Genomic DNA, 18,591 nt, shown 5'->3' with positions numbered 1-18,591 from the left:
CCTAATCTTTCTGTTAATATGTAAACTTTAAGTAGCTTCCTTATACACATGAAGGGATTAAAATTACATATTGTCAAGACAGTGAAACCTGTATAAAGGTGTCCCTGGGCTCCTGGATTGGCACACTAACTTTTTGAAAATTATAGTAAACCGTCAAATATTGACTTTTAAGTTCGAAATTTATCAAAATAAAGTTGAATGGCGTCGCCCATACAAGCTTTGTGGTGATTATGATGATAATCTCTCTCTTAAGCACCAGACCTACACTAGCAGTGGACGGAAAATGTCTCGAAAGATGTCTTCGAGATTGCGGTTTGCCTCTCACTGCAGAATGCGTTGAAGAAAAGTTAAAACATGAGTGGAACGGCTGAGGCTGCAACCGTTGTGGATCAGACTATTCATTTCTGCAAACTTGGTTGTTCACTTCGCCACTGTGCCAAATACAGCTCTGGTACTTATTACTATTCTCTTTGCATGCTTTACTCGTTTTTATTTTAAAACTTAAAGTTCATCTTGATTCTCACCAAAAGCGAATTTGAATTACATTATTGCTGATTCATTGTGAGGTTATGTTCATCTCCTCTCCCTTAATGTAGATAATATCGTTTGTTTAAAAAAAAAAAAATTGAAACTCGAAAACATGAGCTATATATCTTTAACCTAAATTTGTCTATTTATTGTTTTACCTCTTCAGCTCCAACATATAGATGAATATGTTTATGTTTTTTCATGGTATGCAGATAAACAAAAGGAGCAATGTTTGGCTACTTAAGAATGAGTAAGAACTTCTACTCAAAAATTTTCGTGTCTGATTTACAGAACTTTGTGCTAAAAATCGAAGTTGTTCATATTATAAATTACTTTGTAAATATCATCTCTGCAAACAATGAATTAAAACTAAGGTCGTTAATTCAATCAACTGTAACAAATAGATAGACAATTCGTATTGTTGTTACCATTTCCATCCATTGGTTCTTATACAATTGGATGACTAAATAATTTTAGTTTTAATTGATTTTTTGTAGACAAGATCTTTAGAAAGTGATTTATAATATAAACTGCTCTTATATAAACATGGAGGTTTATGAATAAAAAACGAAAAGTTTTGAGTAGGATCTTCTACTTATTCTTTGAGTAGTCAAGTATTATTCAAACAAATGAAAAAGTGTGTGAATCACTACTCAAACTAATTTAATAGAAATTTAGAGCTTCTTTCGGAGATGCTAAATAGATGCACCCTTCTATTCAACCCGTGATGCTGATACATTGAACATATTTGCAAAATTGACAACCTAATTTCAAGAGATGCTACATATATTACATGTGTGTGTGTGTATTTTCCTACTATTATTTTAACTCACGACTCTACCTCTTACTCGGTTCCTTCGCCTTGGATCAACTCGAAATTTGACCCTAAAATAATTGTCCCAACGGTCCAAAATTTCACATGCATCCATTTACATATTTTGAACAAAAACACAATCTGTATCTCTTCTGACAACCCTCCAATCCAATGTTTGTCCACTAATATCTTGCCAAAAGATTCCAAAACCTTAAATATATACGGGCACTGAAATTGTGGCCATAGGTGGGAAAAATAATTTCACAAATGGGGAATTGTTCTTCTCTCAAAGGAACCACTGGGGAGTGTCCTAAATCTATTAGGGTTCTTACAGATTCTGGGGGTGTCCTAGAATTTAAAGGCCCTATACTAGCTGCTGAAATCCTCACTGGTTTTCCACGCTATGGCATTTTCCAACAAGGCAAGGCCGCCTTGCCAATGTCTGACCAAGAAACCCTTACTAGTGGCCAGTACTACCTTCTTCCACTGAAGGCAGACCAACCCTTTTGCCGAAATCGGGTTGCTGAGAAACCGGTGGCTGCAGAAGCTGAGCCTGTGGAGAAGTCATTTGGTGCAGAATCCGATTTCATGGAGAATTTGGTGAACGGGTTATCAGGTCTTGGAGTTGAAGTCCTGGAGAAGGCTGCAGAACGTGAGCCTGTGAAGATGTCATGTGGTGCAGGATCAGAAGTTGGAGTCATGGAGGCTGCTGAAGCTGAGCCAGTGAAGAAGTCATTTTGTGCAGGATCAGATTTCGTGGAGAATTTGGCGAAAGGGTCATCGGCTCTTGAGGTGCTGCCTTCTGGTGGAGACGGGGTTTGGAGGGTGAAGCTGGTGATCGAGACTAAGCAATTGGAGGAGTTATTTTCCGAAAATGGCGATGCTGGGGCGTTGATTGAGACGATGAGGATGGCTGCAAGTGGAGGCTGGGCAAGCACTCCAAAGAAGACAAAGAGCCCTTGGGGAGGAGGTGGTGGTTGGAGGAAGTCTAACTTCTCCAACTTGTTTTAAGGGTGCCTCCCACTGACCCTGGTCCTGGAAAGGACAAAGGCTGGGTCATATGAAACATCATACTTCTCTGACCCAGTATTTTTCAGATTTTTAAGGGCAAATCAATGTTTTAGAGGGCTAAAAAAACTACTTTTTGGCTTGATTGAGAACATCAATTTAGTTATTATGTTCGATTACCTTGTGAACTTTGTATTAGTATTCTGTACATATGACGAAGGCAAGGGATTTATGAACGGTTCGATGTGTATGAGTATTGCTGTCTGTGTTTTTCTTTTTTTTTTCTTTTTTTTTTTCAGATAACTCCTTAATCCTCGAAAAGACGAAGGAAAAAAGCATCCTCCATTTATGTTTTACTTATTTCCTCCTAGCTTTTCTTCCTTGTTGGAATGCTTGAACTAAACAGGGGAGATAGCATATAACAATTGAACAACACACTTCATATCAGCTAGGACATTCTACTTAGGGTTTCAAAGATAAACTACAAACTTTCGGTAGATAACAGAGATCACAACAGGTTGTTTTCGTAACATGATGGGCTAATTAGAAACATGACAGCAGTATTTGAGTTCTAAACAACATATTCTGACATCAAGTGACCAATTTGAAGCCCCAAAGCCTAAGCCAAGTCATTTCATCACAACAAACAACGTAATATAGATTAAAAAGGATTTTGAAATTTCCAGATGCTATATTCTCACTAGATTCTTGACTCCATCTTACTAATGGCCTTCTCTATAGCAGGTACATTCTTCTTGAAGACTGACCATTGCTCCTCTGTCAAGCTTATTCCTGCAGACAGAAGTTTACATAAATACCACGGTAGACAAACTAAAGACCGTCACCGGTATCCATACATCCAACGCTTAAGAAATCTAGAAACAAGCAATATTTCGCTCAATTTCGGTGCAAAGGTAATCAGGGAGAAAGGGGTATGAAAAATATAAGGAAAAAAAGTGACTGAAAGCCACTCTACTGCTACCATCACTGACTGTAAACAAACAATGCACAAAACGAAGTAGAGCAATTAGCATTGGTAGTTTACTATGACCAGTTTGATACTCGGCCTCTTTCTTCATATTCCCTCACTGATCCTTTACTACCAAGTCGACGAGCAAACCCATAACTTATGTTAGCCAAAAGGAACACATTCTCGAGTCAGATTGTACAAAATGAAGCCCAGGAATGCATTCAAAAGTAATGTAAACACGAAACAAAAGCTAATCACAACACGATTACTCAATATGATGCGAAAATGATGGCATTGCATCATCCATCAACAAGTCCATACAAATGAATAGTAATTAACCTCTACAATCAGAACTTGCAGCTACAAACTCAAATCATTTCCTGATATAAATACAGAGAATTAGAAGCTGCTAATAATCGGATTAAAGTTAAGTAAATCACCTTTGGCAGTAGGAAGCTCTTTCCCATCTTTAAAGTAAAACTCCCTAATCGACACCAAATTCTTCCCCCTGAATTCCTGAAGCGTCACCTTCCTCTTTGCCGAGAGCTGCATATCACAATCATAACCCAGAAACCACAAAACCCCATTAAACAAAAACACAAAAAAATAAAAACCCAACAACAGAAAATCCATTCCATTCAAATTTTCTCCGAAAACAAACAGAAAAAGCTGACCCTGCAAATCACGAGATCGCCGTTATCATCGTACTCCCGTTCCTGTGCACCATCGGCTTCTGGGTTTTGGTCCTTCTGCGCTGCTTCTTGTTCCTTCTGATTCTGCTCGTCGAGGAAGGACTGGACGACCTGCTTGACGAACGCCTTGTATGGGGGCTTGGAGAGGTCGAGCTCCAGCTCTTGGGACGCCTGCTTCCGAATCTTGAACTCCGTCATCTCGTCCATGTCCGATTCCTCCAGGATTCTCCGCACCGTTTCCTCGATTTTCTGCTCCGTTTCGGCTTCCATTTTTAATTTTATTTTCGGTTGTGGCGCAGAAAAATCTATGAGTTTTCTTCTTTTTGGCTTAATTGGGGAAGCTCTGTGTCATTGTGGGCCCGTGTTCTTGTATATTTGGGGGTGCCGTTTTATCCGTGCGCAATGGAGTACAGTTATGCACCCACGTTTCACTATTTTACTGGTCCAAGTGTAAAAGCATTTTACTGACCTTTTTTTTTTCTTCTTCTAAACAGACGATATTTTCTACACTAAGGCGAAGGGGATGGGTTTAGCCTTACAATGAGTTAGCAATAATGTGGTTCAAATTCTCATTCGACAAAAATCGAACTAAGGCTTCTCACTTACAAGTGAAGAAGAATACTACTAGACCGTAATATTAAATGATAGCATTTTACGACTTTTTACTTTGAAGAAAAATTTGGGTAGGAACGAGTGGTCTTGTCATCAATAGGATGTCCTCACAAAAATATGAAATTAGGATACACTGAGTGGATCATATGCTTACTTTCATCACATTGTTGTGATGTTCTCACCTCAAAGTGGTAAAAGTATTAATCTCATTTATATAAACCACATCCAAAATATGTTAGCTACTATGAAAAAAAAAGTTTTTCCTTTTTTAGGAGAGATTCTTGTGCGAGGAATCCGGAAGTTGTGAGCCATGGGATGGTGAGAGAAGAGAGTAGTGTCATTACATGAGGTAGTGGAAGAAATAAAAGTTAAAACTGGTGGGTTTGTGATAAAATGAGGTGAAAGATTTGGAGTACCTGAGGGGCAGCTGTTGAGTGGGGGATGGTGATTGGGCAGCTGTAGGTGGGATCTAGCAGCGCTGACTCTTTGGAAGAACTTTTGCGCCCAAGACCAAGAAACATTGGAATTCCACCTTCTTCCAATCCTACACAGCCACAACATCGTGCTGATACTAATGATAGCTTTAGTACAAGATCAGGAGACTTACCTACCACCAGAGGTGGGAATGATGAAGGACATAGTGGAGCTGGAGGTAGTGGAGCTGGAGGTAGTGGTGGTGGATATGGAAACTATTATGGACCACCTCCCGAATTTATGAGCCCCTTCACTGGTGAGGCAAACTTCACGCATGCAACACAGGATGATGACCATGGCAGTAGGCGGGCAGGACCAGGAATTGGTGCCATAGGGAAGGACTATACTCGCAGAGAAAGAGGCAAGGGGATTTTCTCAAGTCAAGAAGATGACTCGTTATCTAGAACTTCGGACTCTGTTGGAGTGGGAAGTAGTAACTATGGTAATACTCATAACCAACCATTTCCCTACCATTCATATCCTATTCCTGTTGGGATGGAATCGAGCGACTCATGGAAACAATCCGAGACTCAATCTTCAAATGATTTTGCTTATAGACAACGTCAACCAATCTCGGATCCATATGGGTGGCATGTTAACAATTACATGCAAAACTATTTTGGGGATTTATCATTTGATAACTACTCTTCACAATACACTCACTCTACACATAGAGATGATGAAGATAGTGAAAATTTTGAACCTCACAGGAACTCTATGTGGTACTAAGTCACTCATGTATCTTACCATGCAATGTATAAAGTGTAAAATATTGTACTAATTCATTATATATAAATGATTATGGTGTGTTTAGACTTCTTTCATTAATTACTACATGTTTTCTACACTCACAATGTTTGTCAGCTCGCTATATAATCAACTTGATAATGTTAAATCCATCATGCAATGCATTTACTTCCATTTTTTTGTGATAAACTAATAGATAATTGACTAAATAAACATCCTGCAAAGTTTCAATAAAAATTTCCAAGTTTTTCTTACAATTTCTGTGGTTTCCATGTAATTTTTATCGATATCGATATTATCCCGATATTTCCATTGATATTTCCGTGTTTTCGGACTACCGATATTTCCGATATTACCGATATTTTCTTCCTTGGTTGTGATGTTCTCACCTCAAAGTGGTAAAAGTATTAATCTCATTTATATAAACCACATCCAAAATATGTTAGCTACTATGAAAAGAAAAGTTTTTCCTTTTTTAGGAGAGATTCTTGTGCGAGGAATCCGGAAGTTGTGAGCCATGGGATGGTGCGAGAAGAGAGTAGTGTCATTACATGAGGTAGTGGAAGAAATAAAAGTTAAAATTGGTGGGTTTGTGATAAAATGAGGTGAAAGATTTGGAGTACCTGAGGGGCAGCTGTTGAGTGGGGGATGGTGATTGGGCAGCTGTAGGGAATCATGATCTTCTGCAACTGAGGAAGGTGAGGAAGGTGAATACGGAAGGATGGAAGATTTAAAAATGGGGAGGAGGTTATGATGAGAATTGTTGCTGTGGAGGGATGGAATTGCAGCCATGTCTTGGTGGTGGTGGTGGTGGTGGTGGTGTGAGGGAAGTGAGAGGGCTGGATAATTTCCTTCCCACTCTTTCATTTTTTGTTTTCGGACCAAAAATATTTGATATTAGAAAAAGTGGGAAAAAAAAAAAGAATGGAGGTTCCACCGAGATTTGAACTCGGGTTACTAGATTCAGAGTCTAATGTCCTAACCGCTAGACCATGGAACCTCAGATGCTTCTTTACTTCACCTTATTATATTTATTCATTTACTCTGACAACCCCTTTTATCTTGCTTTTCGGAATCATGGTTAAATTCACCAAAACCTGACAAAATCACGCACAACAATACAACATGGTAACTCAACAGAAGCACGCACAGAAAAAATAGTGTTTCGATTGAGCTTTAATTGATCATCCTCGTTTTAAGCTGCAAAACTCGTTACTAATTAATCAGGTCTTGACACTCAACACATATCTCCAGTCCATGTTTTCAACATTCACAGACCATTACAGGGAATAGGTATTAGAATTGCTTAATTTTTTTAGTTGCATGCGTTTAAACATGCGCAAGAATCATTCCACCTCTTAACTTTCATTTTAAATTCACTAGCTTTCCTTGCTTTCTCTAATTCTAAATTCTCTCAACCTTTCATTAGCCCTTTTTTTGTTAAGAAAACATCGGATTATGGATCATCTTTCATTGACAAAGAACTGAAAAATACTAGGATGCCCCAAGACGGAAATCTTGGGAAATCCTCATGTATATGCATCTCAGCGTCTCACTCGCACAAACTCATTTTCATACCCAACTAATTAATTTCGCAAAAACAAATTATGAACAATTATGATAATAGCAATAACAGAAAGAGAAAAGGAAATGGTAACCTCTTGACCAGAAAACAACCAAAACTGAGGTTGGAAAAATTGAAAGCATCTTTCCAGAGAAAATATAGCGAAAGTTAAATCGACTTTCTACCGCAATCGAAACCACTATTTTCTTAAAACTAGTATTATGTTATATAATCGGTATCATCGTATCTTCCCTTCTTTGTTACCCCTGCACAATCTGCTGTTCTCCCTCTCCATCCATCACAGAGCTATGATGATGCACCATGTACCATCGCCCGTTATGGAACTCATAGACGTTAGTCACACTGAATAGCCCAGTGTCGATTTCAACAAAGGTTTTCATGGTAACCCAAGCCATATCTGTCAGAACCCGGGCACACACATCTCGAATCTGAAAGTTCACCCCTTGCTCCCAATTAAATGCTAGTTGCCAACTCTGTATAACAGCATTATACCTAAATAGGAAGCAAAAACGACTTAGCTCTGGTGTCATATTAATAAGGTGCAAACTACAAACCAAAGTTTCCTTCCTTGGACGAACTTAACACGAAAGAAGAAACAAAATTTCACAATCACTTGGACGAACTTAACAGAAGAAAACAGTCATAAAAGAAATGCAGCTGTTGTACAGCGTTGCACACAAATGAGGCATCTTACCCTGAAAAGAGTTCTCCAGAGGCATGAACACACTTCACATAATCTGCATTCAACCATAAACGACTCATTTCTGGAAGTGACCTTCCTCGGATATGGTTAAAGAATTCGGTATTGATATTCACAATCACTCTTGTAGCAGCGTAGTAAGCTTTCCATCCATTAACTGGTGTCACGCTATCCTGTTCCAATGTGAAGTCCTGAAAGAAAATTTGAAAACCCATAACAAAATATTCTTACAAAATGTTTTTGGTATCGGATGCCAAAAATAAAAAAAGGGGCATGGATTAGGGTTTCAAAGACGGACAAAATTGCTGCTTCCAAATTAAACTCAGCACCTGTCTCGACGAGCAATCTCTCGGGCTAAATCCCATGTTATCCATAAACCAAAACGGTTGCACATTAGGAAGCTTAAATTGAAGGAATTTCATCATTTAAAGAATCATGCGTCCATAATATGGAGACTGAATCCAAGGATATCCATTAACCGAAACTGACACCAAAAGAAAATAAAATGGTTTAATCTTGTAATCTCTCAGGCACCCATAATGTACCAAAAGTGGCCATACAAGAGCATAATCTCATCCCACATGTCAAACCACATTCCCAAGTTAGAAAATGTATCATAAGTAACATGCAGGGACCCAATTCCATTGTTCCAATACTATAAACACAATCACAATGGATTTTCGATTGATAGAGATGCATAAAGGGTCCCAATTTTCCCACATTTTCTCGGCAACCAAACACACTAATCCCTTCAATTGGCAACCACCTTGCCTTCAAATCAAATTCCAACAAACACCCAAATTCAAATACTTCAAATGCAATTCAAATTCAGTAATCACATACCTTATGGTAAAGTGCCTTCCAAGCATTATCGTCATTGGCGGCCTTCCGCATGAGCGAATTGGTCATCGAAAGCCTACATAGGCTCGGGTAGTCCAGATAGCTAAGGGCATGCGTCGTAATCTCCGGAACCAGCTGCTCCATCATCGACGCGCCCGTCTGCCGTTCCAGTACGGCCGCCGTCGTCGTCGGCTTCTCCGTCACGTCCGTACCCGTCCCGCCGTTCAAGTGCGGCGCGCTTACGGCCCCCGAATCGGAGACCTCTTCCCGGTGACGAGCAGAGCAAGTGCAGACCTTCCCGCTTCCACTCGACGACGAGGTGGCAGAGGCAGCGCCGCCCGATTTGGATTTGTCGGGGAGTAATCGGACGGCGAGGAGGGCAAGGAAAAATGAGAGAAGAGTGAAAATTAGGGCTACAAAGAAGGTTTGAGGAGACGAGAGAGTGAGGGAAATAATCTCCATTCATAAGACATGAAAGCTCTGCAGAACATGAAAAACCCTAGAAATCTGGTGGTGCGAGGTCCACGAAAAGGGTGTGCTCCGTCTGCTGGTGGGGGCGAAACTGCGCCGTTTTGGCTCGCCGGGTTCAGGTTTGAAAAACCCTAGAAAATTCCGAGGAGATTGAAGTTTTGCAGAGATAAAGTGTGGAAAGAGAGAAAGAGGGGTTGGTTGTGAGTTGGTGAGTTGGTGAGTCGCGAGTCGTAACGGACTGAGCTCTGGAGAATGAACTCGAACCGTGAGTACCGGGTCAAATATTAAAAGAAAATGGGAAATTTGCTATATTTAGCCCTGTGATGAAAATGGATTGGTAAGAATCAAACTATAAAATATCGATGATATCGAAAATATTGGTAGTCTAAAAACATGGAAATATCGATAAAAATTGAATAAAAACCACGGGAATTGTAAGAAAAACTTAAAAAAATTTATTGAAACTTTGCAGGATGTTTATTTAGTCAATTATCTATTAGTTTATCACAAAAAATTGAAAGGAAATGCATTGCATGATGAATTTAACTAATTTAAGTTGATTATATAGCGAGCTGGTAAACATTGTAAGTGTAGAAAATATGTAGTAACTAATTAAAGAAGTTTAAACACACCATAATCATTTATATATAATGAATTAGTACAATATTTTACACTTTATACATTGCATGGTAAAATACATGAGTGACTTAGTACCACATAGAGTTCCTATAAGGTTCAAAATTTTCACTATCTTCATCATCTCTATGTGTATAGTAAGTGCATTGTGAAGAGTAGTCATCAAATGATAAATTCCCAAAATAGTTTTGCATGTAATTGTTAACATGCCACCCATATGGATCTGAGATTGGTTAACGTTGTCTATTAGCAAAATCATTTGAAGATTGAGTCTCGGATTCTTTCTATGAGTCGCTCAATTCCATCCCAACAAGAATGAGATATGAAGGGTAGGGAAATGGTTGGTTATGAGTATAACCATAGTTACTACTTTCCACTCCAACAGAGTCCGAAGTTATAAATAACGAGTCATCTTCTTGACTTGACAAAATCCCCTTGCCTTTTTCTTTATAAGTATAGACCTTCTCTATGGCACCAATTCCTAGTCCTGCCCGCTTACTGCCATGGTCCTCATCCTGTGTTGCATGCATGAAGTTTGCCTCACCAGTGAAGAGGCTCATAAATCCAGGAGGTGGTCCAACATAGTTTCCATATCCACCACTACCTCCAGCTCCACTGTATCCTTCATCATTCCTACCTCCGGTGGTAGGTGAGTCTCCTAATCTTGTAGTAGAGCTATCATTAGTATCAGCATGATCTTGTGGTTGTGTAGGATTGGAAGAAGGTGGAATTCCAGTGTTTCTTGGTCTTGGGTGCAAAAGTTATTCCAAATAGTCAGTGCTGCTAGATCCAACCTCCTCATCTAATACTATTTCTACATTTATCCCTTCATTACGTGCTTATTCAGCAACTTTGGGAGCTGGGTTGCCTTCATCATCATTTAAATGAAGAGGTCTAATCCATTGATAAAGTTGGTTACCCTCTGTATCATCATATTCAACAACAATATCAAACACATCTCGTGGGTCACCACGGTCGACATGATCTATTTATGCTTCCTTATCTCGAATTTGAAGCTTCATATTGTAGTAGCAATAAACTAATTTTTCCAACCGACTATGAGCCAACCTATTTCTTTGCTTTGTGTGTATGAGTGCAAATGTACTCCAATTTTTTTTCACAAGCAGATAAGGAAGCTGTTTGTGATAATACATTAATTGCTAACTTTCTCACAATTGGTGCATCAGTCTCATACATGATCCACCATTCAGCTATAATGAAAAACAATGTTGATAAGCCTAATAACTCCAACAAATTCTATTATAAACTGATAATGAAATATGTTTACACTCACTAGGAGACATTTTTGTTCAAGCAGCAACTGATGTTGGTTCTCCAAAAGTTCTTCTTGCATCTTTAAACCATGTTAGCTGAATTCAATAAATCGTGTTAGTTTAATCCAACAATGTAATTATTATAATTTAAGTAATTGTGAACCTCTTTTCCAAATTGGCGAACTGCTGGTGATGCAAGGTCTAATTTAGAGTATATATTATGTACATCATGTATAAGGGTACCATCATTTCCAACACCCAGGTTTGTATTGGTATCGAGGATTCAAATAATATGATGTTCAAAGAAACACATACTTTAATAAGAGAAATAATACTTATGCAACTAAAGAAATGAATTGCAAATTATGACATAATTTATACCTGCTGCATGCAAATCGTGGTATAATGTTTTATACCATCGGTCATCAATTATCTTTATGACCCACCTTGCACCATGTTTTCTTTCCAAGTCATCCTTCACTACACGCATCAACTCATATATTACCCCCATAGTAGGATACACTTCTATGTCAACGATCTGTAAAACTTTGTAAAGAGGTTCAAACACTTGGCACACATGTTCTGATTAAGTCCAAAAAGCATGATCAAGCACTATACTTTCCACCATATGACCTGCATTTGAGCGGTTTAAATTGTGGTTAGCTCAATCGTCACTAGTGAATAATTGCTTCAACCCTGCTTTCTTCTTAAGTATGCTGTCTAATGCAATATAGTTGGTGGCGAATCGAGTGGTAGCTGGACGAATAATTTATCCTTTGCAAAATTCACGCATCTTTGCCAACAACCAACCGTGATTGTAAATATAATTTGTGATCATTCTAGCTCTTTTTACGACAGTAGCAATATTCTTTTTCTTCCTCATTGCCTCAAACATGAGATCAATACAATGTGCTGCACATGATGTCCAAAACACATTATGATGCTTCATTAACTTTTTTCCAGCTTTGACAAATGCAGAACCATTGTCGGTCACGACTTAGACAACATTATGCTATCCCACCTCCATGATTACATCCCTCAATAATTTGTAAATATACTTGTAGTTCTTTATATGGTCTGAAGCATCAACAGACTTCAAAAAAAATTATCTTTCCCTTGAATTATACCATGAAGTTTATGATAGACAATTTGGTCGGGCAAGTCCATCTGTCACACATGATTGTGCAACCATTAGTTTCCCACTTTGACTTGAACTTGTTAACATACTCGCCAATGTCTTTATACTCCATTTCCAAATATTTGTTTCTTACCTAATAGGGAGTGGGAGGTTGTACTCCAACACTGGCCTATTGACATCCCAATACCATATTTTTGAAATGATGTGATGATGCCTTCTCAGCATGGACATTTTCATAGATAAAGAACTTGGTAATTAGACGCCACATTCCCTCCTTCACATTACCTCCAGTGAAATAACTCCAAACACTTTTTTGACGTGCTTTGGATGACTTATATAAACTTGGGGTTATTAGTGGTGTTGGTTGTGATTCTCTAACACTTGCTCCCCATCTCATTTGTGCACCACCACTGTCCCGGAACCTTGTGCTCTATTAGGAATTTTATGAAGGTGTTCTCTTTCCCATGCTGACTGTTTGGAGGTACGTAATGCTTGTTTGAAACTGCGTCGTTCTTCAGGTCTCATGTCATCATCACATCCGTCCTCATCGTCATCATTATCACTGTCAACCGCTTGGTCAATGACTTCTCCTCATAGCCCAGCTCGAATATTTTCCATTCCATGTGTTATCTTTTCCTTATGCTGTTTTTTATTTTTTTTAATAATGTGGTGATGAATGCCTTCACTTATAGGGTGACATTATTGCATCGTTGGACATTATTTCCTGGATCTAATCCACTAAGATGGTACTTAAGTCGTGTCACTTCGCCACTCTTCATTACCCAACCACAATATTTGCAAATTGTGTTATGTTTGTTTCCGTCTATTGGGTCTCCATGTTCCCAAGCTGGATCACGTTTAGTAACTCCACTGGACATCTTAAACGTACCTATTTTCATGAAAATTAGGCAATTATTTTTTGGCCAAAAAATATAGTAGTGACGGAAACATATTAAATAGGAAGTAAAGAAAATAGGAAGTAAAATTATTCTATAGAAGAATTAAATAGGAAGTATTAAATAGGAAGTAAAGAAAATAATTGTAAGAATTTAAGTAATTATAAAAATAATATGGAATAATAAAACCTAATATTAATGAATAATAATCCAATTTGATAATAAAATATAAATAACATTAAACATATTAAAATTATTCTAGGGAATAATTATACAACATTACTTAATTACTTCAAAAAATTAACATGCAAGTATTATTTGGTTCTTAGATCACATGCACGGGTCCACACAAATTTTTTTTGTTGTTGTATAAATTACAATAATATAAATATAAGTTCGTAAACTTACCTTAAACATGGAACCCTTTGTGTAAAGGCCAAGTAGAATCTGCGTGAAGCAACAATAAAATAATAATTACACAAATGTAACAAATCTGGAACTTTTGATGTCGTACGTAGCAGGAAAACCTCGACGATCCTTTGAAGCTTGCCGTCTGTGAATAAATGAGAGAGAAAGAAGGTATTTAACATTTAATTTGGAGTGGCGCGAGCTACAGATCCATTTATTCAATTTGAAGCTCTGAAATGGCTCTGGAATGAATCTGGAATGGCTCTGAAAGGGCTAAGGGAAGAAGAAGAAACGAAAACGTGTAATAGAGGTTTTTCAATTTTCGAAGGGTCAAAAAATGTGTGATGATCTGATACTCCACCTCTAAGAATGTGAAAGAATATCATGCGTGGCACACAGTTTTGAATCTTGATGAAACCACCATTATTTTTGTCTTGTAAAAAATTGTACAAGTTGTAAAAGTTGTCAGGGTTTTGAATTATTTGGATGCTCTTTTTTTCTCACATGCCACCCACCACACACACACACACAGAGTCAGAGACTCTCACATCACACGCTACCACACATGCACACAGAGACCTCAGTCTCTCTTTCTCTATCATTATCTCTTCTCCCTTCTTCCTGCTCCCACACACACACATAGAGATCTCTCGATCCTTCTCTCTTCTCCCTTCTCCCATACACACGCACAGAGACCTCAGTCTCTCGATCCTTCTCCCACATGGCCTTCTGCTCCTCCCCCACCTTCCTCCTCGTCTGCGTCTTTCGCCTAGTCAGCGCCGTCTCCATCTTCCGTGACCTCTACGCCCTCTACGCCCTTCGTAGTACTCCGTCAACGGCATCATCATCACCATCTAAACCTCGTTTTTCTCTCCCTTTCTCTTGGTTCAGCTAGGACTGTGGAACCCAGGAACTTTCCGGCGAGGCCATGAGTGTTGAGGAATTTTCCGAACACCTCCGACCGTTTCACGGCAAACGAAAGTTATAAAAACATTCATCTCGTCTTGTATTTCATTCTGATACCTAGATCGGAGTCTAGGGTGCTCTTTTACAGTCGGCCGGAGCTGTAGAAGCTCCGGCGTTCGTCTCCGATTCGCACCAGCCTAAAATATCATGATATTATCGCTAATATTGCGATATTATCGATATTATCGTTAATATCGTGATATTTGGACGATATTTCAGTGGATACGTGTGAAAATATCGGTGTCTCACAAAAACGATATTATCGATAATATTGAAATTTCAGACATTGCTAACTACTACTGGGTGGTTGGTGAGATGGCGGCTGAAGGTCACTTAAAGGATTAAGGAAGCTAATTTTAGAAGCTATTATTGCTTGGACTATCCCAGCAATGTAACGCTTCAACTCCCCATCTCCTAGCGTTGCGCTTCGTCTCACAGGTGTGCAACTTCTTGATGGTGCTCTTCCTTCCAAGTTTCTTCTTCTTACTAACCGAAGGCCACTAACTCCAACACTAGCTGCTGGAGTTTGGAATACGTCTCGTTTGAAGTCTGAGAGCTAGATGTAGAAGATCCTCGAGGTCTCAAACTCGACCCACTCCTAAGCTGTGCATCTCTTTGCGTTTCTGTCACCCAACCTCGTTCATGAGCAATTGTAGAGATATCTTTGGATTAGGTATCAGCTCCTTCATTGAATCATGTATCCAGTTGTTTATGGGAAAGGTTGGCGAGGTACTCGTCCTTCTTCTACGACATAGAAGCCAATAGAAAAAAAAATTAATTTTATCGATCATAATTTTAAAATTTTTAAATGTACTGAATTTTGAAATTATATTTTGAACGGAATACTTAAATGTTGTTAACCACCTTGTTTCCATAATTGAAATGTGTATTCCCCAAGCCTCGACTTCCTGAAAAGGGAGCCATTCTCATGTCGTTCCTTAACCCTGAAAATGAGGGGTCGAGAACCATAGTGATGAAAGTACGACTTTGCTTCTCGGTTAGCCTTATTTCGTGCTGATTTCCTCAGTGAATTAAAAAAATTAATTAAATTTAAAAAAATTAAAATTAAAAAAACATAAGATTCGAATTAAATTTTAAAAGAAACTTAATTACCTGAAACTCAGGGCTTTGAAAATGATCGCACAACCATTCCCATTCGACCTTCCTCTCCACAAACTCGCAGGGGGGGAGAGGGTGGGGAAGGTGGGCATAGGTCTGCTATCCCTAAAATATAGGTCTCCTTCATGTCTCTTATTTAATATTACGACACCTGTCCAACACTTACCAGATAATTACCACTGTTAAATCTTTTTTTTTTTGTTCGAACATTTAAGTCCTCTCTTATGAAGGCACCCACTGGTACCAGAACCATTTCGATGAACTCATCCTCCATATCTTCCAGCCGCCTTGTTCTTCGTATCATCAACAAAACAGTGTTGTGTTTATATACCTATGTGACCCCACCTACTCCTCCACACTTCATTGCCGCCAGCGAGAGCCCACAATTCAAAACGACAATTTCAATTCAAATGGCTTGGCCACCAACTACGAGCACACGCCACCAGGAACATCCACTATGCTAATCTCAACGAACTTGTCAAAACAAGTCATTGTATCTTTCAATATTTCAATTTCAAACTCGTTTTATCTCTCCATCAATCAATTTTTCAGTTATCGTTAATCTCTCTCAAGCAACACACATTTTCGCAAATTGGAAGGGAATAAAAAAATTTGTTATCAGAATTGACATAAAATTAAGATGCAATAAGTCAAGCAACTCAGGATGGGTTGGGTCAACTGGAAAGATTGGAAAACATTCTGTTTGAATCTGAAATTGTGGAATTTGAGTTTCCAATATATATCAATTTCTAAAGGAGACGGCAAGAATGAAAACTGAAAAAGTGGTTTTGCTTTAACCTGTGGTTGCAAACGAAGAAATAATAGAGGGGGAGGTTTGTTAAGGGGACTTAACAATGTTAATTCTCTGTTAAGTGTTGGACAGGTGTCGCAAAATTACCGAAGAGACACCAAGGAGACATTTATTTTGGGGACAGCAGACCCGTGCCCGGGGAAGGTGGATCACTAAGAGCTTTAGCAGAAGATGAAAAAGTTTGGGAGTACATGGGCAGTTTGTACTTCCACTCCTTATACCATCAAGTCCATACTCAGTTTATATACTCGGATATACCCGGGCGCTCCATGTTGATGGAGAAGTTAACATAAAATACACAAAAAATAAGTGTATTAGTATAAAAAATACATTAAACAAGTAAAAGTAATAAAAATAATAAATTAAAAAATTTTCGTACTTACTGAGATCTATCTCATCATCTCCTCCTACACATTAAGGGATAACTTTTGTCATGAAGGGGCGAGCATGGGGCACATAGTGCGGATGATGGCACCTATGCCGGGAGTGAACAAGCTGTGGACTTTCAGGCTTGCTTGCCGATGGAATGGGTTGTAGTCGACTACAATCTTGTTTTGCGTTATGCATGTGATCCATTTCGAGGAAAAATCTCTACAGATCCCTTGCACCGCGATCTTTTTCTCGACTGGGAGTTCTCTGTCTCCCTCCGGGCTCATGGTGGCCAAATCGACAATGGCCTCAGGGGCATCAACAGGAGGTTGGCATAGCCTCGTGTCGTTCTTGGCTATTAACACGCCTGGTAGATCAGGGCACCCGACTTGATGAAAAAGTTGTAGTGAGGTCAGCCACCGACTCGGCATGGGCCGACTTGGTGCCACTTAGTAACTCTGGTGTTGGGTCACTTTGACCCGAACTGGAGACAGAGCAACAACCACTGGTGATCAAACACAATGACATTTATGGGAAAAATACATAATAGTTTCCAAACCCTAACATGCAAAATGCTTAATTAAATGATCACATCAGCTTTCTGCAAAAACTAGAAAGCTGATTTGTTTAATGAAGATACATTTATATATATGTACATGTTAATTATTTTTCCCAAGTTATAACCCTCATCAAGCTTGGCCTCTTCAATCTTTCAAATAATAAGCCACAACATTCCATTTGGGGTGCTTTTTCCTGCTCACAAAGTCTATCATTTGTGCAATTAGCTAGCTAGGCTAAGCTAGTTGATTATATACCATTAGACCATTATTATTGGCCGGCTATGAAAAGGGAAATTGCCGAATATGTGAGTAGGTGTGTCATTTGTCAACAGGTTAAAGCTGAAAGGAAAAGGTCGTTTGGGTTGATGCAGCCACTTCCCGTTCCACAGTGGAAATGGGAAAATATTACTATGGATTTTGTGTACAAGCTTCCTCGTACACATAATGGTTATGACGGCATTTGGGTGATAGTTGATCGGCGTACTAAGTCAGTGCATTTTATTCCAGTGAGGGAGAAGTATTCGTTAAGCTGATTAGCTAAGTTGTTTATATCACAGATTGTGAAGTACCATGGTGTGCCAGTTAATATTATTTCAGATTGGGATCCTAGATTTACTTCCAAGCTCTAGACAACATTCCAGGAAGCCCTTGGTACGAGATTGCTTTAGTATGGCATATCACCCTCAGACTGATAGACAATCTGAGATGACTATTCAAACATTAGAGGATATGTTGAGATCTTCAGTGCTGTAGTTTGGAGATAGTTGGCATGATTGTTTGGATTTGATGGAGTTCGCCTACAACAACAGTTATCATTCGAGTATTGGTATGGCACCATTTGAGGCACTTTACGGGAAATCTTGTCGTACGCCTCTATGTTGGTCAGAGGTTGGCGAAAGAGTTTTAGTGGGCCCTGAGATTGTGGATGTGACTACTCAAAATATTCAGGTAATTAAGTCTAACCTGAAAGCGG

General features: G+C 38.9%; 3 protein-coding genes and 1 non-coding gene across 4 annotated transcripts; 1 reads left to right on the top strand and 3 right to left on the bottom strand.

Annotated features, from left to right (window-relative positions):
- Nucleotides 1-1,609: 1,609 nt before the first annotated feature.
- On the top strand, nt 1,610-2,353 carry LOC139191218 (uncharacterized). The gene has a single exon (XM_070811791.1). The coding sequence runs from the start codon at nt 1,610-1,612 to the stop codon at nt 2,351-2,353; it is 744 nt and encodes a 247-aa protein (XP_070667892.1).
- A 416-nt stretch (nt 2,354-2,769) lies between these two features.
- LOC103404616 (RNA polymerase II transcriptional coactivator KELP) lies at nt 2,770-4,435 on the bottom strand. The gene is made up of 3 exons (XM_008343544.4): nt 3,995-4,435; nt 3,761-3,866; nt 2,770-3,142 (listed from the first exon to the last, which is right to left on the bottom strand). The coding sequence occupies exons 1-3, from the start codon at nt 4,280-4,282 to the stop codon at nt 3,051-3,053; spliced, it is 486 nt and encodes a 161-aa protein (XP_008341766.1). The 5' UTR covers nt 4,283-4,435; the 3' UTR covers nt 2,770-3,050.
- A 2,338-nt stretch (nt 4,436-6,773) lies between these two features.
- TRNAQ-CUG (transfer RNA glutamine (anticodon CUG)) lies at nt 6,774-6,845 on the bottom strand. The gene has a single exon. It is a non-coding gene; the product is annotated as a tRNA-Gln (tRNA).
- A 643-nt stretch (nt 6,846-7,488) lies between these two features.
- Nucleotides 7,489-9,785, bottom strand: LOC103404599 (F-box protein SKIP8). Its single transcript, XM_008343527.4, has 3 exons — nt 8,974-9,785; nt 8,125-8,321; nt 7,489-7,922 (listed from the first exon to the last, which is right to left on the bottom strand). Exons 1-3 carry the CDS (start codon nt 9,430-9,432, stop codon nt 7,670-7,672), a joined length of 909 nt encoding a protein of 302 aa, XP_008341749.1. The 5' UTR covers nt 9,433-9,785; the 3' UTR covers nt 7,489-7,669.
- Between the last annotated feature and the right edge of the window lie 8,806 nt (nt 9,786-18,591).

This window comes from Malus domestica, chromosome 14, assembly GCF_042453785.1.
Source record: "Malus domestica chromosome 14, GDT2T_hap1".
NCBI lineage: Eukaryota > Viridiplantae > Streptophyta > Magnoliopsida > Rosales > Rosaceae > Malus > Malus domestica.
The sequence above is the reverse complement of the archived record's forward strand: the minus strand, read 5'-3'. Positions and strand labels throughout refer to the sequence as shown.